Genomic DNA, 23,474 nt, shown 5'->3' on the forward strand with positions numbered 1-23,474 from the left:
CCAATCAACTCCAACGTGTACAAATTAAATGGGAAACATGCTTGTTATATTGTCTTCACTGTAATTTCCACTAGTAGTTATTGCCCGTCTCTGAGGAGACGTGGACTCGGCCCTAGGAGAAGTCTCCAGCGAGGAACGCTGATTGATTGCAAGGTCTCGTACAATTAAAACTCCCAGGCGAGTGGGGGAGGGGATTCCCTGCCGAGGCTGCGTGCGGTGTTTTAGCGTGAACATGTAGCATATGGGAAGTGAAGTGTGTGCTGGATTAGCGCTAATCCCATGAATTGAAAATGTTGTCTTGGGCCCCTCTGGGGTGTCACCAGTCCATGTGCAAAGTATGGAGTAAGTGCATCCAGCCGTGTCGATTTGCACAGGTGAACAGACAGACAGACAGCCTTCATCTAGTTGGATAGATGCGTTTTTGTTGAAAATAATTTTCTTGAGGGATTTGTTTTTCTTGGAATACATTTTTTTCAATTAAAGGTTGAATTTTTCTCATTTTTTTCAGTGAAATGAAGTGACTTCACCAAAAGCTGGACCCCCCCCAAACCTTTTTTTACAAATTTTGACAGGGTGCCAGTAATTATGGAGGTCACTGTAGTGTCAGTTCATTGATATTTGAGGACATTTTGTTTTCAGATCCTCAAAGAGCATCTCAGTGGGGTTGAGGTCTGGACTTGGACCTGGCCATTCCAGCACCTTGACTTTTTTGTCTTCTGTAGCCATTCAGGTGTTTGCTGGTGGACTTGGGATCCTTGTCTCAGGTCCAGTCCAGCTTCAACTGCTGGACAGATGACCTCGTTTGTCTCGGGGATAGTCTGATAGATGATCGAGTTCACTGTTGCTTCAATCACTGCAAGTTCATTTTGGAGATGTGTTTTGCAACCAGCAGGCCCTGTGGTCCAAATCCTCACCCCTCCGCTGCCATGTCTGACAGTTGGGATGAGGTGTTTGTGGCGATATGCCATGTCTTGTTTTTTGCTTTTTGCCAAACATGGTGCTATTTGGCCATGTGACCAAACTTCTCTTCCTTGGTCTCATCAGTCCAAAGGATATTGTTGCAATCTTGTAAACCCTAAGTTGTGCTCCAGTTGTGTTTTGTTTTTTTTTTCTTTTGAGAAAAGGGACTTCTTTTCCCAAGCCATCCTTCCATGAAAGCCACAATTGTTCAGTCCTTTTCTGACTGTGCTGTCATGAATATGAACGTTTAATATGCTTACAGAGGCCTGTTAGTCACATGATGATGTAGTTCTTGATTTTTGGTTTGTTTTTTTTCATATCCCTGAGTATTAAATTATCTGGGAAGCCCACTCCTGGGACGATCAGCAACCGTCTTGAAGTCTCTCCATTTGTAAATAATCCTTCTGACTGCAGAATGGTGAATTTCAGATTCTTATTATTTTGGAGATGGCCTTGTAACCCTTCCGAGAATGACGTGCAGAAACAGTTGCTTCTCTGAGGGTTATGGCTGATGTCCGTTCTTTTTGGCATCATGTCCAGACACAGCTGAGTGCTCCAGAACACCAAACTGCCAAAAGTAATGTTTGATAGAGGGAGTTATACTTCTTGCTTGCTTAATGTTTGCTGATTGCTTGCTTAATGATTGGTATGGAATGGAAGGGTGTACTTATCTGTTTTCCATCTGGTTTGTGAATGTTGGTTTACTTTTTGGGGAAAAATGACTTCATGACTACTTGCAATCTGTGGGGTTTGGGTTTTTTGTGTGTGAGGTTGTTTGTTTTGAGAAGCTGGTGAAAACACCCAGTTATTTGTTTTTAGACCCTGATAACTAAAACCGTAGAATTGAAGATTCAAGATTTTTATTTGTCATATACACAATAACGGACACAGCGGTTTATTATTGGGTAATGAAATTCTTATTTTGCAACTGCCCGACCAAACTATGCTTACCAATATAAAAATAAATAAATATATATATATATATATATATATATATATATATATATATATATATTAGTGCTGTCAAAAATGTCGCGTTATTAACGCGTTAACTTGACTCAATTTTAACGGCGATAATTTTTTTTATCGCGAGATTAACGCTCTGTGACATGATGTAGGTTTTTAACTGCCAGGAACTTGGAACAGAGACTTTGCTTAGAAAAACGATAGCAGCTAGGCTGTAATGCCGTGCCCCGCACAGCCAGAGTCCTCTGCCCCCCCACAGAATCAACGCGGGCAGGGCGCGCTAGTAGAGATGGGATTTATGGCTCTTTGATGGGATCCGCATCTTTGTGATCCGTTCTTTGAAAAGAGCCGTTCAAAAGACTGGCTCATTTGGCTCTTTTTAAATATTTATTCAGTTTTAAGAAGACAGCGTCTAAAGAAGCCAGATCCCTCTGAACTGTAAACTCAGTGCTATCCCAGAAATCCTTCCTGTAATATGCAAATTTGGCCGCCTCTGATTGGACAGCGCGACGCATCAACAGGCAGAAAGTGTAAAAGTACAAAATGTGTTAAGTGAGCTGAAACAGTAAAGATCAGATTCAGTGCAATATTTATCAACGAACAACTTGAAGTTAATATAATAGGGTACTTTATATTATAATCAAGCATGTCAAGCCTACCGTCACTGTGTAACCTGTCTCTCTGATTAGAGTTGTAGACTAACTCAAACAGTAAATCACTTCACTCATGGTTCTCTTGCTAGCCCCGCCCTTCGGGACGAAGAGCCACGGTGCTCGGCTTAGGTTTCACTTTGCAGTGGCTGTGTCAAGACGTGTTATGCTTTGCAATAAAAAAAAACATTGGTACAAAGCAAGCCCGTTCACTTTTTTATGCTGATAAGAGAATTGCAATGGTTTTTCATGTGACAAAAATGTGCGATTAAATTGTGATTAATCGCGAGTTAACTATGACAGTCACGACATTAATCGCGATTAAATATTTTAATCGCTTGACAGCACTAATATATATATATATATATATATAAGTGCATATGTAATGCAAAATATAAAGGTAGAGTGAAAAAAGAAGATAACATTAAAAAAAAAAAGGAGAGGCAAACAAAAGTGTGCAAATATAGAGGTAGAAGGAAGGTGTACTTTTTCCCGTGATGGTATATTAATAAGTTCTTTCTAATATGTTAGTTTCTTTGGCAACAGTTCACTCAGAGGGACTTGTTCAGCAGATTCTGCACTTGATAAATGAGTTTTAAAAATGTGTGTCCGTATTGGTATCAAGTTCAACTGAGGAGATGTTTGTTTCATGTTTATGGAAGGAGTCTCCAGTGTCAGAGATTTAAAAATCAGTTGTGCCTCAGGCTGGAAACAGGGAAAAAAAAAACAACCAGTCAGAACAAAGGGGTGTGTCTACTCACCTTTCAATCAGACGTAATTGTGTTTTAGGGGCGTGGCTTCAGAAGAAACACTAGACAGCATACACGATCTTGCATGAGTGTATGTCTAACTCGCTGAATGTTTCCTGCTTGGGGAATTGGAATAAGAGGCAGGTGTTCAACTTAATTGTAGCACTTATTAAATTTCTGTTCACATGTTTTCACTTCGCACTCATTCCACTTCCTGTGCAGCTGAGACTCGGTGATCCCCAGCTGATTTACAGGTGTTTGTTACAGATGAGCCTCATGTGTTTGTGCTTGTAGTAACATGGGACACTGACATAGTAACGCTTACTGAGGTGCGCGTGTGTGGGTTTTTTTTTTTTAGGCCATGACCCACCTGTGGGTTAATTATTCCCCCCCCAAAAAAAAAACATCGATTTTATATTTGTGTGATCTTTCTTTGTATTTATTTACTTATTTATTTACTTGCTTATAAACCAGCCTTTCATTTTTATGCAGGAAGAATTCATTCAGGTCATGTCGTCTTATTCACTGTATATGTTCACTATGTATGTATAACTATAGTGGGTACTACTTTTAAAAATTAATTAATAAATATAAAACACTTTTTTTTTTTCGTGGTCCAAATCCTGCGCTCTGATTGGCTGGCGAGCGGGTCCGTATCCTATGGTACGGACCTCTGGCAACTCGCTTGTTCACAACAACAAACAACTTAGCAATTTTTGTCAACATTTAATTTCGCATTTCTCAGGAGAACAGCATTAATTTTACAGCATGGATAGCGATAACGACAGTGTTCACAGCGAAAGCGAGTTTTACTACCCTGAGGAAGAAGAAATAAACATTTCAGGAGAAAGCTAAAAACCTGTAACTTGCTAATGCCGAGCAAAAACATGGCTGAATCCTGAATGACTCCTATTTGTATAAATAGGGGACTACATAGGCGGCAAAATGTAGGGGTTTTTTTCCCCCGCCATGGAAGTGCACTTGTATACCGAGGAGGAAGCCATTTGCATTACAGTCGTGAACGAGGATTCAAAATGGCGGCTCGGCTCGGTTTTCCCTTTCGGGCGCTCTCGTTTTCTCTTAGAATTTGGTAAAGAAAAAAATAAATATATTATTTACCAGCTTAAGGTCGGTCCGTATGGTGAAATACCGTGACCTCGGCCTTGAATACTGACCTCGGCCCAGAGGGCCTCGCTCACGGTATTTCACCATATGGACCGACCTTAAGCTGGTAAATAACATATGAGTACAACGTGTGTGTGTGTATGTATATATGTGTGTGTGTGTTTGTTTGTTTATTTTTGAGTTTCGACCCCATAAAAAAAAACCCGCTTCAATAAGAGCCTGTTGAAGAAAATTAAATACTTAGAAGTAATGTAATATATACATTAACTTTTTTTTACCATTTTTACATCATATAAATTAACAATTTTTTTTGCATCAAGCAAAACAATATTCATTAATAAATGAATACATTTCTACTCTGTATTAACTTGTGTTGCATGGTGCGTCAGTCTTTAAATGAGGCAGTGACAAATGTCATTTGGTGCAACCACATGTTAATAAAAATATATATATATATATATATATATATATATATATATATATATATATATATAAAATATATGACACAGAAATATCTCACACAGGCGGTGTTGTAGTCGAGTCACTCAACCTCGAGTCCAGTCTCGAGTCCCCAGTGTTCAAGTCAGTCATTTAAAGAAAATTTCGAGTCAAGTCCGAGAACAAGACTCCACCCGCACCGTTTGACAGTGTCTGTTGCTGCCTTTATGTGAAAGCGTCTTTGCTACTGTGTTGGACCAACGTTACTGCTCGACTGCCCCGTTTTAGTTAACAGACTACAGACAAAAAGCTTGTTCATGGCTCAGCAAGCCCCGCCCACTATCAATACAGCAAATAACATGAGAGAGGGTTAACACTAGCTAGTTCATCATTCAGCAAGCAAGCCCTGCCCATTATCATCCAAGCAAAGAACATAGCGTGTCACTTCCTTCTCTGGGTGGAGTCTTGCCAAACGGTGATTGAAGTCCGAGGTTGTCCCCGTCGTCTCCTCGATAGTTCTTCTACATATGGAACACATAGCAGTGCTTTTTTTTCCCACTGCACGAGAAGTCTGTATAAGCAAAGCGGACAATCTTAGCGGCGTCTCTCTAGGCATTTTAGCGCCGTTAACGTTAGTTTGTTCCTGAACAAGTGAATGTGCATTCTCTTCTGCAAAATTAGTATTAAAAATTAATTTAGGGGGCGTCGTGGCTCAGGTGGATAAGGCGCCATACCATAAATCCGGGGATCCGGGTTCGATTCCGACCTGAGGTCATTTCCCGATCCCTCCCCGTCTCTCTCTCCCACTCATTTCCTGTCTCTGCACTGTCCTATCCAATAAAGATGAAAAAAGCCCCCAAAAAAATGTATTTAGAGAGAAATGTCTTGTGCCAAATTATGACATTACAAAAAGCTAAAGAAATCCGAGTCCTCATCTCCAATTTACGAGTCCAACTGCAGTTAATGCACGAGTCTGAGTCATCAGTGCTCAAGTCAAGTCACGAGTCCTTAAAAGTAGGGCACGAGTCCTGGACTTGAGTACTACAAGCCTGCACGTGGATTTATATTAAAGCTGCCATTCTAAGTTATCGTTTCTATAGTAACCGTACATACCCAGGGGATCTGTACGGCGAACGCTTCACTTGATAAACAGTTTAAAAATCATTGCTGTGGTGATTGAAGTGTTTCGTAAACAGAGGTTTATTTAACGTTTACGGAAGGAATCGTCCGCATCGTCGGTGCTTTCTAATATTCAGAGGTTAAGTTTTCTGGCATCTTCATCTTCCAACTGAGGAGTCTTGTGATGCTTTGTGGTTGCTCAGTAATATGATGACGAGCTGTGTTTTTGTTTTGTTTTTTAAAAACTGGGTTGTTTAATCTGTGGTCGCACCACCTGATGTGTTTTTAGACTTTTCAAGGCAAAAATGATTAGTTTTGTTTTGCTGCACTGAAAGTGTATTTGTGTTATGGGGTTGTTGTAGATTACTGTGAGTAAATTATTACACAAGAGAATATTGGAATGATTTACAAAGAGTGTGTGTGTGGTATGTCTTGGAAATATGACAAGCTGCGTTTTTGTCTCTGAACTCAGAGAGGAAAAAGAGATGCCTCGCGATGGAACATCTGTTTACAGCTGCGGATAGTTTGCACTTTAGCGGGTGCAGTTCTGCTATATTGTTTACATTTTACTGCGCATGCTCGACCTTTCCGATGCAGGTTGCTTTGCAAGTGTTTAGAAATCCGCCATATTGATTTTCACTTTTGCCATACTTTACCAAGCCTAGCAGCATTTAAGCGAGGGTTCAAGGGCGGCAGCCCCCGTATTATCAATAATAATAAGAAAGAAAGAAAAGCTTGCCTTGTTCTATTATATGTCGAAGTTAAAATCGTCAACAAAGGGTTAATTTTATTTTTTCTGCTGGATTTAATTAACACCTTCGGTATTTACATACTACGGAAGCCGAGAGAGGCCCTTCATATAATCCTTTTTTTTTTTTTTTTTTTTTTATTCACCTTGTTATCCTGAGATAACGACATAATTAATTCAGGATCTCGAGAAAACAACACAACTAATTCGAGATCTCGAGAAAACAAAACCATTATTCCGAGATAACAACACAATTAATTCAGGATCTCGAGAAAACAACGCAACTAATTCGAGATCTCGAGAAAACAAAACCATTATTCCGAGATAACGACACAATTAATTCAGGATCTCGAGAAAACAACACAACTAATTAGAGATCTTGAGAAAACAAAACCGGTATTTCGAGATCTCGAGAAAACAAAACAATTATTCCGTGATCTCGAGAAAACAAAACCGTTATTTGATTATCTTGAGTAAACAGCTGAGAAATGGTTCATTCAGGTGCGCCAAGAGACTTGTGATATGCTGACTTTGGGGCTGTTTCTCATTCTGTATAGACACAACTTTGGTCATTAGAATGTCTGGAATAATCGATCACCTAATAAGGCAATATTTTGATCAGGGGTTGACACAGCGAGAGATTGCATTAAGGCTTTTAATAAGGGATAATTTCAAAATTGGTCCGCGGCGCCTCCGCAGAAGACTGGCCCGGCTTCGTCTCTACTGACGGAGATACAGTGATCCAGCTGAGATCATGAAATAATTTTGTTTTCTTGAGATCTCGAAATAACGGTTTTGTTTTCTCGAGATCTTGAATTAGTTATGGTGTTTTCTTGAGATCCTGAATTAATTATGTCGTTATCTCAGGATAACAAGGTGAATAAAAAAAGATTATATGAAGGGCCTCTCTCGGCTTCCGTAACATACCAAAGGTATTAACCCAATTTAATGCACTTTATCCACATTTGGCATTATTTTTCCATTTTGACATCATTTTCACCGTTTTTTTTACCCGCTCGCACGTGCTCTTCATATAATACACAGATTTCACATGACACTTCGTGTATTTTAGTGCCCGCTAAAGTGCAGTAGGCCCACAGCTGCTGTGACATATGTGAGAACAGGAAATAACTTGCTTAAATATAACTATAAATGGGTGAAAACTTAATAATTTGCCAGCAGTTCCTCTCTTGTGGTATAGGAGCAGTTGATATGGTGTTTTATAAGAAGATAGCAAACCCATGAATGGTTAATATACACAGTGCACATTACAGACTTTATAATTGATTATTTTTCTAGTACAGCATGTCCCTAGAGTGTTTTTTACCAAATTGGAACATTTAATTAAATAAATAGAAATGTGGAATTTGAAAGTGAGCTGTTGTAGATTTTTGTCCATTGTGGTTTAGAGACCGAGTTGTGTTTTTCATAGAAAAGACTTGACGCTGATTGTAAGGTAAATTAGAAACAGTCGGTGTCTGGACCGTCACTCGACTCGGTCAAAAGGTTGGACACGCTTTTGAAATCGGTGTTTTTTTTTTATTTTTTTTTGTTCATTAAGTCACTTCATGTCTTAAAGTAATGGTGGCTGTCGTTTCTTTTTCCTCAGTTGAGCGGTTCTTGATGTATATGGATTACTACAGTTGTAGATGGGATAGGGCTGTTTACTATTTGTTTAATCTCGGAGACATTAAGAAGGCAACAAACTCATCCGCTAATCACCTTTTGATGAAACCCACCTGTGAATTGAAAAGTGTTCCAGGTGAGTACCTCACGATGCTGGTTAAGATGATGCCGATAGTGCGCAAAGCGTCAAGGTAAACACTGGCTATGCTGAAGAAGCTAAAATATTTAACTTTTTTTTTTAATTTACCGCATGATTCCATATATGTTCCTGCTGTTTATTTAAAGGGGAACTGAAGTCATTTTTAAACTTGCTTTATTTCTTAATTAACGTGTTATTCAATGATGTTTTAGTAACCTTATATCGTGACTCATATTGGCAACTAATTGCAATTAAATATTATACTTATCGGCCTATTCAGTTTTTAGCCGTGTTGAATTTAGTTCGTTTGGTCCGCGGCAGGTGTCGCTTATCCGCGCGATCTTCACGAGACTTCGAAATGTGACGCGTCAGCCAGGTGTCAGTCCCGCCATTTTGAAAACTGTTTTCCAAACGAAGTATTGCACAAAAGTGAGTTTAAATGACGATTACTGCCTACTTTTTTCAAACTTTCCTGATTGCTATCAAACAACTTCCGGCTTGATTACATCAGCATTCGAAAGAGGGCGCGCGCGTCTTTTGACAACGTTGGCAGATGGTCACTTTGATTTCCGCTGTACGTTTTACTTCCGTCCTACGATGTCTCGCACAGGTCTCAACGAATCTCGTTTACGGCCATTGCTTTGATATATGGACTGATATATTACAGAGCATATTTCAACCACTCAGAACTTGCTATAGCAGCGACAAAATAGCGATCAAAAATGCATTCCGATATTTAATGAAATGAGAGAGAATTTTGATGATAAAAGAATTTGCCTTCAGTTCTCCTTTAATAGTTTTGATGTCTTCAGTATTGTTCTACAGTGTAGAAAATAGTAAAAAAAAAAAAAAAAATCAGAAAAACCTGAGTGTGAGTAGGGTAGGGGTGTACAAACTTTTGACTGGTGCTGTATGTACAGTATTTGTTTCCAGGAGCCTTATTTCTGTTCTCCTTCCTTAACTGTAAACACAGCTACCTGAAACCCATTCTGACCCACAGCGGGCCTCCGCTCACCACCACCCTGCCAGCCTGCTGTGGACCTCTGGCACGCTGCCTCACCAGCCCTCAGGCCTATGAGGTAAAACACACACACACACACACACACACCCCTACCTGACACGTTCCCACACTCCCATACTCTCCTTTAACCTGAAATATTAGTAATGCTCATTTACACCAAGTAGTCGAACATCTCCCTGGGTTCAGTAGAGTGGAGTTGACATCAGTGTTCAAAAATTTCAGATCAAAACCTTTAAAATATTTACGTCTGGTTGAATTTAACTCGACCACCACAGACTTTCTTACCTTACTCTTTATATTACATGACTGCCAGAGCATTGACTGAAGCTTGTTGTTTTACACATGTGAATTTGACTGCTTCCTGTCATCACATCCTGTCACTCTACTACACACATGGCCCCATTCTGAATAAAGACATTTACGTGGCCTAATTTACTGAAATGTATTTAATGTAATGTACGTTTATTTGGCTTGACAAGTTCAGCGAATTTGGCACTCGTTCATCAAAACTGTCGCTAATTCACTCCATTTTCTGCTTGCCGAAAGTTTTTCTCATCTCTTAATGTGAATCTTAGGGTGTATTCAGACCAGGATAGTTCGATAGTTCACTTGCTTTGGTCCGAACCAAATGTTTTTTTAATTTTTTCATTTTGGTGCGGTTCGCTTTCACACTGTACATTTTAGTAAGCGGACCAAAATCTGTCAACAAAGCCACGCGCCCTGAGGTCGTTCAGCTATTGGTCAGAGACGACACGCGCACAAAGCGTTAAGTTCAAAAGTAGTCACGGAGGCTTTCCGTGCTGTTATTCTTTTTAATGTCATCAAAGCTATATGTTTTTTCCAGTTTTTACTGTTTTCACAATTGTGCGATTACTATGCTGTTGTACAAGTAATTTATCAACGACGACGACAAAGGGCAAGGCAGCTACGGAGGATAGCGCTGATGAGCGCACATCATGTTGTGACGGTTCTGGCTCTTCACGCAATAGATGAATTTCTTTTTTGCGTCGCTAGTACCGCCACTTTTTGAAAGAATGTCCCTGATTTTAATGTAGGTCTGACGGAGTTTCTTCATTTTTAGCCGACATTGTTCTGGGGAGCGCGTGAACCCCTTCTCCTTCATTTTCTCACTGAATACAGCAAACACGTCGGCATTTTTGTGTGTTCTCTCCAAAAGCTCAGATATGTGGACATCTGCCCATATATCCACAAGGGTGCGCGTTTCTTCCTCGGCCCACGTTTGCCCCCTACTCATTTTTTGTACTCTGTAGTCTAGCCTACCACTGGTCTGAATGACTGAACGACTGTTGTAAGGTTTCCTTGACAACCGAAACAGTGTTTGCACTTTGCGGTGGAATGTCAAGACTCTGTTTCCCATAATGCTTGACAAACGACGGAAGCTCCCGAGGTACAAAAAAGCAAAACTGTCGGATTAGGTCCGGTCTGCTTTCACACCTCCAAAAGATCTGCACCAGGGTTCCTTTGGTCCGGACCGAGTCCGACCTTGCAGCTCGGTCTCGGTCCGCTTGTTTGGTCCAGACCAGAGTTCGGTGGTTTGTATTCAGACCAACCCAAAAGGTCCGGACCAAGGGAAATTTGGGTCGTTTGGTCCGGACCAAACAACGTAGGTGTGAATACGCCATCAATGTGCACGCGTTAAACTCTCACTGCCGGATGCATAATTTTTTTTTTTTTTTTAAGGACGGAGTCATCAGTTTTGCAGCTGTTGGTTTGTAATAATAATAAATGTTTTTATAGCATCTTTTGTTCATTAAAATGCTTTACGAAGAAGAAAGGTGAAAGGAAAAGCGCATAAAAATAGACCCAAGAAAAATCTGATAGGAATTTTCAGAGTACATCGTGTAAAAAGTAAATTATGTAATTAAGATTAAAAATTATGACCGTATATTAGGGCCATTGTAGGTTCAAAAAATGATGGAGCTGGGCTAAGAGGGTTATATTCCAAGAAAAAACAACTCAATTTCTAAAATTAGTCATAAATTTGCAACAACAAAAAAAAAGTCACGAGTTTGTGAGAAACAGAACTCAAGGAATTTTTTTTGGGGGGGTGAGAGATCAAGGAACCAGCTTGCTAGGAATTTTCAGAACACATCATGTAAAAAACAAATTATGGAATTAAGATAAAATTAAGATGGCGTATTAGGGCCATTGTAGGTTTAAAAAAAAAATTATGCTGCTAATATTCCAAGAAAAAAAACCATAAATTTACAAGGAAACGTGTCCCAAATTCATGAGAAACAGAATGGGGGAGGATTGTGGAGGGTTTTTTTTTTTGTGGTCAAAGAACCAGATTGCTCAGAATTTTCAGGATACATCAAAAAATAAATTATGTAATTAAGATAAAAAAAATGATGACGACGTATTCGAGCCATTGTTGGTTAAAAAAAATGATGGAGCTAGGCTAAGAGGGTAGTAGTCCAAGAAAAATAACCTCAGAATTTCTAAGATTTAAGTCATAAGTTTACAAGGGGGAAAAACCTTACAAATTTGCAAGAAACCAAACTCAAGGAAAATAGTGACTTTTTTTGGGGGGGGGGGGTCAAGGAACCAGATGGCTCAGAATTTTCAGATTAGGTCATGTAAAAAAAAAAATACATCATGTAATTAAGATAAAAAATTATGACGGTGAATTGGAGCCCATTTGTAGGTTAAAAAAAATACAGAGCTGGGCTCAGAGGGTCCTTGGGGGGAATTGGAATTTCTGAGATTAAAGTCATAAATTTACAAGAAAAAAAATCACAAATTTGTGAGAAACAAAACTCAAGGAAAATAGTGACCTTTTTTTTCTTTTGGTCAAGGAACCAGATCACTTAGAATTTTCAGAATACAACATGTAAAAAATAAATTATGTAATTAAGATAAATTATGATTGTGTATTAGGGCCATTGTAGGTTTCAAAAAAAAATTATGGAGCGAATATTCCAAGGGAAAAAAAAACCCTCCGATTTTCTGAGATGAAAGTCATAATTTTTTTTTAATTTTTTTTTAATTTTTTTTGGTGTCAAGGAACCACGTTGCTTCACATTGCAAGGTTGGATCCATGTCCTCATGCCACTGATGCCATGGCTGAGTCAAGACTTAGAGGAAATGCAGTCTTTCTGCCTTGATCACCCAGTATAAGGCGCTGGTCACACTCCAGCTTGCAATGGGTTTAATTTGTGACTACTTGGCGATGAAAAATTGTTCGCATCACCACCAATCGGGTGATACATGGTGAATGTTCTCCAAGTTTTGTGAGTTGTGGGGTTTTGTGTGTGGGCTTTTTTTTTTTTTCTCTCCACCTTGTGAGTGGCCAAAAACATAATGAAAACTTTCCACATGTACATTAAAATTTGGTAGTGATGCTTTCGTCAGCAAACTCGGCATTGAATCCTCGCAGATGGGTTTGGGAATACTTCCCGAAGCTCAGGGAAGCATCGCTACCAAACGCCTCGTTTTCATCGATAAAGCATCGCGAGCTGTCGTGTGAAACTAAGGGAATAAAGTGCAAAGAAGTTTTCAACTGCATTTCTCAGAATGCACTGCAGCCAGGAAGCATGTGATTATTGTGCTGCCTAAATAAAAACGCATAGACTTCATGGGTAATCACTGGAAAATTGTTGTGGTGTCGTGTCAGAAGAATAAAGTGATTTTGGGATGTACCTTTGGGTCATTACACCACCCTGTCATGGGTGCCATTATTTTTGCACTGCCAGTATTGAGTTCCAGTGTCACAGAGAAAGTGGAGTCGATTCCATGTTACTCTTCTCACTGACATTCGAACTAAAGTTTATCCAGCGTTCATTAACCCTCCTTCCTGTCCCGGCTCTTGGGAGGAAGTGGCTCTTGGCGAGTTCCTCAGGCTTTATTCTGACTAATGTTTTTGTGCTGCAATGAAAGGTGTTTGAAAAGGAAGAGAGACTGAACAGCACAAATTCGTACTCTGACTGAAGGGAGAAGATGCTCTCCGGCTTCTTGGTCACACAAAGAGGCTTTCAGTCCCGGCACCCCACGAGCTGCTCGCTTCTCGTATCCGAGACGTGAAGAACGCAGCTATTCACTGCGCAGTCACAGTCTGATGCATTCTGGCAAATTCCACTGTTCGTCTCAATGCTGATACTGTAGCTGCAGGGACGCTTGGCTGATTTCACAAATGTCTCACAGTCCTCCATTGTGCTCCTCTCACACAACGAGCTGAATGTCTCTCCGGCCCGTGCCCTCCTGCCCCATTCACTTTTATTGTGAAGGGACAAAAGCAAAGTCAGTGATTGTCACGGCTCTAAATGTAACCTCAGTGTGACGGCGTTGGCTTGGAGAAAGCATTTCACCCTTCGGCATCACATGGACAGTAATTGGGCTAATATAGGTTTCATCAGTGGTGTTTATTTGTAGATTTGTAAGTGTTATCCTTTGCATTAGCAGAGCTGTAATGTGTCGAACACACATTTTTACAAATGCACAACTCCCGTCCTGTTTTAATGGCAGTCATAAAAATAACTTGCCCGAGTTGTTGTTGCTGTTGTTAAGGATGTCTGGGGGTTTGGAGGTGTGTCCTTTCATCACCAGTTCACCAGCAGTGTTTCGAAGATGGAAATGCACTGTGATATGAACTGATAGTGCAAAAGTATTTCCACCGTTATAAAATGTCATGGAGAAAAATGATTAGTCCATTTGTTGAGGCCGAATCAGAGCAAGAATTCACACTTTTTCCTCATTTGCTGTTTGGTTTGGTTTCATTTCACACTGCATACAAATAACCGATCCAAAAAGCTAAAACAAGACCAAAGCATTGGTGCATGCAGAGCTGAAAATTTTCCCATAAAACATTTTTATTCATTGGTCAGTTATATAGCAATGGAAAAACTTTTAAAGGTGCAGTTTGTCGGGGGATCTGTTTGCAGAAATGGAATGAAGTATGGAATATAATATTCATAATTGTTTGATGTATAATTACCTGTAACTACAAATTGTTGTACCATGAGTTGGCCTTTGTTGTTAGCATGTCCGCGTCTCGACCGGGAGGTTGCGAGTTCTACTTGTGGTCAGGTCTTACCAAAGGCCATCATACAAATGGTACCTACTGCCATCTGGCAAGGCACACTGCAATACAAATATGAGTAAGGAGTCAAACTCTTGTGGTTACCAGAGGACCAGTCCCCCACTGTGTAACCCTAGCTGTATAATGGGTGAGAGGCCAAGAGCTATAGAAACTGAGATCGGCGCCGCCCAACACACCTTCAGGGCCTGGTTAGTACTGGGACAGGAGACTGCCTGGGAAGACCAGGTCCTGGAATGGGAGAGACTTGGACTTTTGACAAATCGTGGTTTTCGTAAGGTAATAAAAAACCCTTTATATCTACATAGGACGTGGGTCCACTTCCACAGAGCTGCCATAACATGTTGCGACAGTAGCCCAGAATGGACAAACCTCGAAAGGGCGCCTTCTGCGTTTTGTATTTTTACGAGTGAGTGGCAGTGTGAATCCGGAAGGAAGCGCTGGAATGAAGAACGAAGAGGAATCGATGTTTTGAGAACCCAAATTTGAAAATGGAGGATCATCTTTGTTTATTTAGCATGAGGAAAAGTAACTGCGAGTTGGCCTTGTGGTTCACGTGTTCACTTCTCGACTGGGAGATTGAGTTCTAATCATGGTTGGGTCCTATCAAAGACCATAAGAAAAATGGTACCAACTGCTGTCTGGCGAGGCGCCGCAATACAGACATGAGTAGGGAGTCAAACTCGCACGGTTTCCAGCAGACCAGCCCCCTACTCTAACCTCACCTATGTAAACGGAGATTGGCTCCGCCTGATGTGCCTTGTGGCGCAGGAAGGACTTTGACGAGAAAAAGAACGGGAATGTGAACGTAAGTATTGCAAGTATGCGATGAGCACCTGATGGCAATCGTATCTTCTAATACGTGCTTGGAAAGGGAGGGGTAACAAAGGGTGTTCAGTTGGTCGCAAGCTGCGACCTTGCTGCGAAATGCCAGAAGATCCTACATACCTACCGAAGCGAGCTAGCACGGAACCGATCATTGACCAGCTGCCTCCATGAATTCCTATCTTCTATCGCTTTGATCAAGTTGAAGATGGAGATCCTACCTATTGTACCTTTTTAAACAGGCCTTGACCAAGTGTGTGGAGAAATCTCAAACATCTGAGCACGGGGTCGGCGCTCGAAAAACGATGAGGCCAAGTGCTTTCTGGCCCCACTGCTTAATCTGAACGCATGTCCAAATTTACCCTATTGGTGGAACTAGAGCTCTTGAACAGGGTACACCAGACTGTTCTGATAGTAACTGATACTTTCTTCAGTCACTGGGAAAAATTTGATGATAGTATATAAAGCTTCTTATAGACTGGCATGTGGATGAATAATAATAATAATATTGAGGAGAAGAAGAAAACAATGTACCGTTCCAACATTGTGCTGATACGCCTTTGGTGCTTGGCCCTCAAACTAGTTTCAGACACTTTGCATATCATCCAGAGATTTTTCTTTGTTGATCCATATCTCTACAGGCATGGCATTTCTGCAGTACTACAGCTCTGTCTTTTGGCCCAGTTCAAGAGGTCACCTTAAAAAAAAAAAATCCTTCTTTCTTAATACCCCATTCACACTCGCACTGAAAACCAGATATTTTCCACTAGTGTGTTGTAACAGTGTCGTGTGGAAATGGAAGCAAAACAGAAAAGTCGAAACCTTAATTTACCCTGTTGACCGAGTAATGTTTACAGAAATCTTTTGTTTCAGTTCCAGGGGGAATCGGAACCATCTAATTTTTGTGGTGGACGTGATGTTGCTGGTGGTGATGCAAATGATGTGGTGATACTGTGATCGCAGTACTTGTACTCCTACTGTCTCACTGTATAGCCCAGGGAGCATTTGGGGGTTTGGTGCCTTGCTCAAAGACACTTCAGCCATTCCTGCTGGTCCAGGGAATCGAACCAGCGACCTTTTGGTCCCGAAGCTGCTTCTCTAACTATTAGGCAATGACTTCCAGTGTAAAAGAAAAAAAAACAAATTGGTGGATAAGTAAATATTATAAATAGCCCTTGCTTGAACAAAGCAAATATTCAGAAACAGGAAGAGACCTCTCTCTCTCTTTCAGTAGATTCATGCACAAGTGAATCAACTCTGAATCGACTCGACTGCAGGAAGTGAATCAAACGTGTTTTGCATCGTAGCACTGTGTTTTTTGTTAATGCGAGCTGTTAAACTGTACCAAAGGACAGAGCTGTAGAGCTGCAGAAATGCCGTGTGGTCTGGAGATTTAGCTGAAGAAAAACAGAAAATGAATCCTGGATGATGCACAAAGCATTTTTGAGTTATTTATATAATTACTGAATCATTTGTTCAGCACCAGCTCTGTGTTCCTTGTCCTTGGGGGATTTTTGATTTCTCCACACACTTGTTTGCTTTCTTTCCTCTTTTTCCTTCTCTTTATTTCATGAGTAATGAATGCAAGAGTTCTACAAGAACGTTTTCAGCCCCTTTTGCTTTGTTTAATTATGAAGCCAAACCAAATAGCAAATGAACCGGAAGTATAAATTGGGCCCTGTTATTGATTTGGACTCTGTAATCAGACTAATAGGTGTTTTAAAAACTCCCGAAAGCATTTGTCATTATTGGCTGAATCACACTTCCTGTGCACCCTGGATGATGGTTTGTTTTATTTCTCTCTCTTTGTACCTTCTTAACAGCTTGAGAATGATGAGCTTGTTATTTAGCGATTCTCCTGAATCAGTTGTTGGTCTATTCTGTGTGTATGTGAGCGAGTGAGTGAGTGAGTGAACCAGCAGGCAGCACCTCATCAATCTGCCCCATTGATTTGCCCCGAGGTCAGTGCATGTGTGTCTGGTCCATTTATTCCTCATCCTTTGTTCCTTCCTATTCTTTTCTTGTCGTCTTTCTCTCCTTGATTTGTTTTTTTCTCTTGAAATGAATGATGAATTTTTTTGTGCTTGCACAAGGATAAATGTGTATAATGACTATAACGACTCTGTCTAGAGATGATTTATTGAATATTTATGGAAGAAATCCCAGAAAGTTCTAGCTTCTGACGGAGGTTATATCAGAGCACACTGGCTGAGGAACCCGTTTATCTAAAGAGTAATCATTACATCATCTGAACAGAACACAACCTAAAGAAGCAGGGGTTCCTCAAGTGTTCTTTGGATGTTCTTGAACTTCCTGAAGCTGCTTTGACACGGGCACTTGCGCTGGAACAAGTTGCTCTGGTGCACCTGCCTGTCTAAACATGACTTGTTCCAGAACCATTTGACACTGTTGGGTGCGACTCAGTGTTGTAGTCGAGTCACTAAACCTTGAGTCCGAGTCCAGTCTCGAGTCCCCAGTGTTCAAGTCCAAGTCATTAAAGAAAATTTCGAGTCGAGTCCACTATTATCGGAGTTGAGTTTGACACACATTCTCTAAAACACATCGATAGCTTTGAGTAGTGTGAAGATGATCCTCGATAGTTCTTCTACATATGGAACACACAGCAGTGCATTCCCCCCACCACCACCACTGCGTGAGAAGTCTGTATAAGCAAAGCAGCGTTCTCTCCGGGCATTTTAGTGCCACTAACGTTAGTTTGTTCCTGAACATGACGTATGAACAGGTGGATGTGCATTCCAAATGAGGATGGGTTCCTCTCGAGGTTTCTTCCTCGTGTTGTCTGAGTGAGTTTTTCCTTGCCATCATCGCCACGGGCTTGTTCGTTGGGGATAGACGAGGGATAATGTTTAAAGTCGCTAAAATTCTGTAAAGCTTCTTTGCAACAGTGTCTATTGTTAAGCGATTTATCTTGCATGAAATTAGTATAAAAATTAATGTAGATATAAATATCTTATGCCACATTATTATGGCCTGTTACAAAAAATAATAAAGAAAAAATCCGAGTCCTTGTCTCCAAGTTACGAGTCCGAATGCAGTTAATCCATGAGTCCAAGTCAAATCACGAGTCCTTAAAATTAGGGTGCGAGTCAGACTCGAGGACTACAAGCCTGGTGCAACTTGTTCCCGTTTACTGTCTAAACACAATCAGTGGCAAGTAGGAGGTAGGGCTGTGCGATATATCGAATATACTCGATATATCGCCGAAAATTCTGTGTGCGATACATAAAATTATTATATCGTAACTATCGAGTATTTTATGGTCATCTTCCAACTTGCGTTCGTTTCGTGTTTGTTTAAAACATCTCTCTGTCCCTCAGGCAGTAACGTGAGAGGCTGCCTAAGGGTAAAGAAAACAATAACGTCACGCACTCGCCAACCAATCCCGGGCGACATCTCGGTACTGAAAGGAACTTGCGGGAAGATTTTCTAGTTTCGGTTGTGTTGCCAGATTGGGCGGTTTTAAGTGCATTTTGGCGGGTTTTGAACATATTTTGGTCTGGAAAACGTCAGCAGTATCTGGTAACACTGCCGGCGGGAAGATTTCCTGGTTTCGGTTTACAGCGCTGACTCAGCTCGTGCAATCGCTGGTGCTGCACAGGCTACCGTGTAAGCTCTGTCAATTTCAGCGACAAATTAAAAATGGAAGCGGACGAATTGGTTCCTAAAAGAACTAGTAAGGGGTCAGTCATCTGGCATTTTTTGGATATCGCGAGGAGGACGTGGAACAGCAAATGCCAGTTTGTAAAGTGTGCAAAAAAACCCTGTCATCACGAAAGGCAGCAGCCGGAATTCTACACATCTGAGAGGCAGAGCCAGAAAACATTCAGTTCAAAAGTGTGCAAAGAGAAAAATTATGTTTTGCAGATCTCTCTCTTCTCTCCCTCAATCTCTCTCTCTCTCTCTCTATTGTGAATGTTCCAGTGGTTCTCAGTAGTCAGGTTAATAGCTTGGAGATCTATTGTTTTAAATAATTTAATGAATGAGCACTTTTCTTATTGAGGCTAAATGTCTTTCTCAGTGTCGAGCTTGCACTTTATTGGTCTGAGCTCTGAGCAGCTCTGTATTGTGTTTCCCCTTTGTTGCAATTTTCAAGATTGTTTTTGCAGTTTGTGCCACATCTTTGTTGAATAAAAATAGTTTTATTTCAATTCAATTGTGATTAATCACCAACATGAAAATTTAAAATTTGTTGAAAACCACCTGTAAAGTTAACCAAGAATGTTATTTAATCTGCAGGGATTGTAGTGAAAACAGTAAAGAGTAAAAGTTAGATTTCATGGGCTCCTTTAGAGGAGATTTAAGTATATCGAGATATATATCGTATATCATGAAATGGAGAAAATGTATCGGGATATTCATTTTTTCCCATATCGCACAGCCCTAGTAGAAGGGCTTACACGTGTGCAGTAGCGTTCATCCGGGTCACTCATCATCCGGACAAGACCGCTGCACAGCAAATACAACGGTCGGTTCTTCTCAAGTGCTTTTCCTTATCAAACTTCACCTTTAGACGATGGAGTGAGCGATTCCCAAACCAGTCGCAGTGATAACTGGATTAAAGTTGTTCTTATCCTCATCCAGTTGTGATGAGATGTTGGGTTTGGAGAAATCGGGCCGTGATTAATTCATTTACCGCCGAATCACAGAGCATTTAAACCGAGAAACAAGCAGTGAGAGGACAATAAAACGCGCTAAAAGACTTAAGAAATTACGAAGTATGTAAAGACGACAGCAAGCACAAAGATCCGCCATTTTGCTTCTGATTTACCGATTTGCACATGCGCACTTTCACGTTGATCTGTCTCGCCTCCGGTCTGCCACCAATAAAGAGTGGGCGTGTAAACACAAAGGAAAGTGGGCGTGACCTGTTCCAGGCGCAGCTCGTTCCCGCTGCCCGTGTAAAAGCAGCAGAACTATCTGTTGCACTTTCTCTAGAGGGACAAACTGAAGGTTGAAGGTTGATTTTCAAGGTTCTGGTTGAGTTCTTTCTCTAAAACTGTTATTATTTAAAATGTTGTGATATCAGGTCACGTGAATGAAGTGTGTATACAGTTGTGCTCATAAGTTTACATACCCTGGCAGAATTTTTGCTTTCTTGGCCTTTTTTCAGAGAATATGAATGATAACACACAAACTTTTTTTCCCCACTCATGGTTAGTGGTTGGGTGAAGCCATTTATTGATAAACAACTGTGTTTTCTATTTTTAAATCATAATGACAACAAAAAACATCCAAATGACCCTGATCAAAAGTTTACATACCCCAGTTCTTAATACCGTGTATTGCCCCCTCTAACATCAATGACAGCCTGAAGTCTTTTGTGGTCGTTGTGGATGAGGCTCTTTATTTTCTCAGATGGTAAAGCTGCCCATTCTTCTTGGCAAAAAGCCTCCAGTTCCTGTAAGTTCCTGGGCTGTCTTGCATGAACTGCGCGCTTGAGATCTTCCCAGAGTGGCTCGATGATATTGAGGTCAGGAGACTGAGATGGCCACTCCAGAACCTTCACTTTGTTCTGCTGTAGCCAATGACAGGTTGACTTGGCCTTGTGTTTTGGATCGTTGTCATGTTGGAACGTCCAAGTACGTCCCATGCGCAGCTTCCGGGCTGATGAGTGCAAATTTGCCTCCAGTATTTGCTGATAACGTGCTGCATTCATCTTTCCTTCAACTTTGACCAAGTTTCCTGTGCCTTTGTAGCTCACACATCCCCAAAACATCAGTGATCCACCTCCGTGCTTTACAGTCGGAATGGTGTTCCTTTCATCATAGGCCTTGTTGACACCTCTCCAAATGTAATATTTATGGTTGTGGCCAAAAAGTTCAATTTTGGTCTCATCACTCCAAATTACCTTGTTCCAGAAGTTTTGAGGCTTGTCTCTGTGCTGTTTGGCGTATTGCTGGCGAGATACTTTGTGGCATTCGCTTGGTTTTAACAGAGCCCCTGATTTTCCATTTGTTAATCACAGTTTGAACACTGCTGACTGGCATCATCAATTCCGTGGATATCTTTTTGTATCCCTTTCCTATTTTATACAGTTCAACTACCTTTTCCCGTAGATCCGTTGACAATTCTTTTGCTTTCCCCATGACTCAGAATCCAGAAACGTCAGTGGCTGGATGAAAGATGCGAGAGTCTGTCTGGATCCCAGAAACTCACTCAGCTTTTATGCACACACACTGATTACAAGCAAACAGATCACAGGTGAGGACGTTACGGTACCTTTAGTAGCCATTCAAACCCATTTGTGTCAACTTCTGCGCATGTTATCAGGCCAAAATCACCAGGGTATGTGAACTTTTGATCAGGGTCATTTGGGTAGTTTCTGTTGTCATTATGATTTAAAAAGAGAAAAAACAGTCGTTTGACAATAAATGGTTTCACCCAACCGCTAAGCATGAGTGGAAAAGATGTTTGTGTTATCATTCATATTCTCTGAAAAATGGTCAAAGAATCATAGATTCTGCCAGGGTATGTAAACTTATGAGCACAACTGTAGCTTGCTCGGTAATATTAAGTGTTTTTTAGCAATGCAAGTCTTTTTTTGAGCGTGAGTGTGTTTTTTCTCTGATGTAAAAATCTCTAAGTCTAGTTCCGCTCTCTACTCTTGTGTGTTTCCACAGTGTCCTTCATGATCCTTTTGTTTTAAGTGTGTGTGTGTGTGTATGCACCTGAGCGCCCCGCCCCTCTCCCCCGCCTCATCTCCCGCTTGTCCCTGTGCTCCACAGAATAGCGAGCAGCTTCGGGATACTGACTCGGACCTCATCCTGACAGACGGGGACCTGACGCTGACGTACGGCGACACAGCCATCACGGTTAACGGCGCCTCATCGTCGTCATCTGCGTCAGGGCCGAAGAGCGGCAAGCACAATGGCAGCACGTCTGAAGAAGCGCTGGAGAGAGAGCTAGTGGACTCACGGGAGCAGGACCTCCTGACCCGGGGCACACGTCTGGTTTTCCCCATGGAAGATCATGCCTGAGATCAGTCGCTAACTCCTCCCCCTGCACATTCTTTCTCTCTATCTCTCGCTCTCTTTCCTCTCTCTCCATGCCTTGGACACCTTGCTCCACCTGGTTCTCCTACGCTGCTTTAAAGACCTCGGGCAGGGGAGAGGGAAGGCGAGAGGTGAAGAGTCCGAGCGAGAAGATCTCGTATGTTTACTGAACTGCAGAAGATGCAGAACATTAGCGATACTGTGATTTTCAAGAAAATAGACATTTGCTTTTTCAGAGCATGGTGAGAAACTTACTTGGTGAGATTTTGGGCATGCTGGAGGAAATGTGGGTGGTGATTGGCTGGAGGTGGGGAATATATTTTTTGTTTGTTTGTTTTTTGTTTGTTTCATCAGCCACCGCCCACACGAAACAGCTAAAAACGTGAAACCTAAGTATAGATGTGAAACCTGTCTGCCGCACAAGCCAGCCTCTTGTTCTAATGCGCGCACATGCACGCACACATGCACATTTTCCTTGGAAGAATTAGAGAAACGTCAACCTTTGGGTTCATTCAGTGTAACCCTCACATCCATTCCATGCTTCATTGTTCATTATTCAAATGTTTATAAATATGTAAAACACGCTGGTGAATTTTATGAGCTGCTCCCAGAGATGAGGCGTTCTTCTGTGTCTGAAACTGGCTGCATTCCCAGAGCATGTTGTCTGATCTCCTGAAGCATTATGACCAATATCAGGTGTCAGGAAGTGTACATCTTCATTAAAAGTAGAAATATGGAGGCAGCACTCGACTGGTTTTTGAGTAAAAATCAAAAAGCATTGAAGTTTAAACACTCAAGTATTGAATAAAAATTAACTTCATAACTTTCTCTCTCACACACTCTCTCTCACGCACACACACCTGACTGTTGAGCGAAAATTTAATAACAGTTATGGAATGAATGCAGTGTCAACAAAAACCATACCTAACTCGCTAAATTATTAATTTGTCCTTGCAAAAGTAAAACTACTTTGTTCACAGTCGTCTCTTGTACTTAAACCAGGTCCACTTTTGTGACTGGTTTGGAATAAACGCAAAAC

General features: G+C 41.0%; 1 protein-coding gene across 1 annotated transcript in view; it reads left to right on the forward strand.

The window, feature by feature from the left end:
• slc9a7 (solute carrier family 9 member 7) overlaps positions 1–23,177 on the forward strand; it is a 142,196-nt gene extending 119,019 nt beyond the window's left edge. The window contains 2 exon segments of the mRNA XM_060920160.1: positions 9,494–9,599; positions 22,169–23,177. Of these exon segments, the coding sequence (XP_060776143.1) occupies positions 9,494–9,599; positions 22,169–22,420 (358 nt within the window). The 3' untranslated portion in view covers positions 22,421–23,177.
• The last annotated feature ends 297 nt before the right edge of the window (positions 23,178–23,474 follow it).

Source organism: Neoarius graeffei, chromosome 4, assembly GCF_027579695.1.
Source record: "Neoarius graeffei isolate fNeoGra1 chromosome 4, fNeoGra1.pri, whole genome shotgun sequence".
Classification (NCBI taxonomy): domain Eukaryota; kingdom Metazoa; phylum Chordata; class Actinopteri; order Siluriformes; family Ariidae; genus Neoarius; species Neoarius graeffei.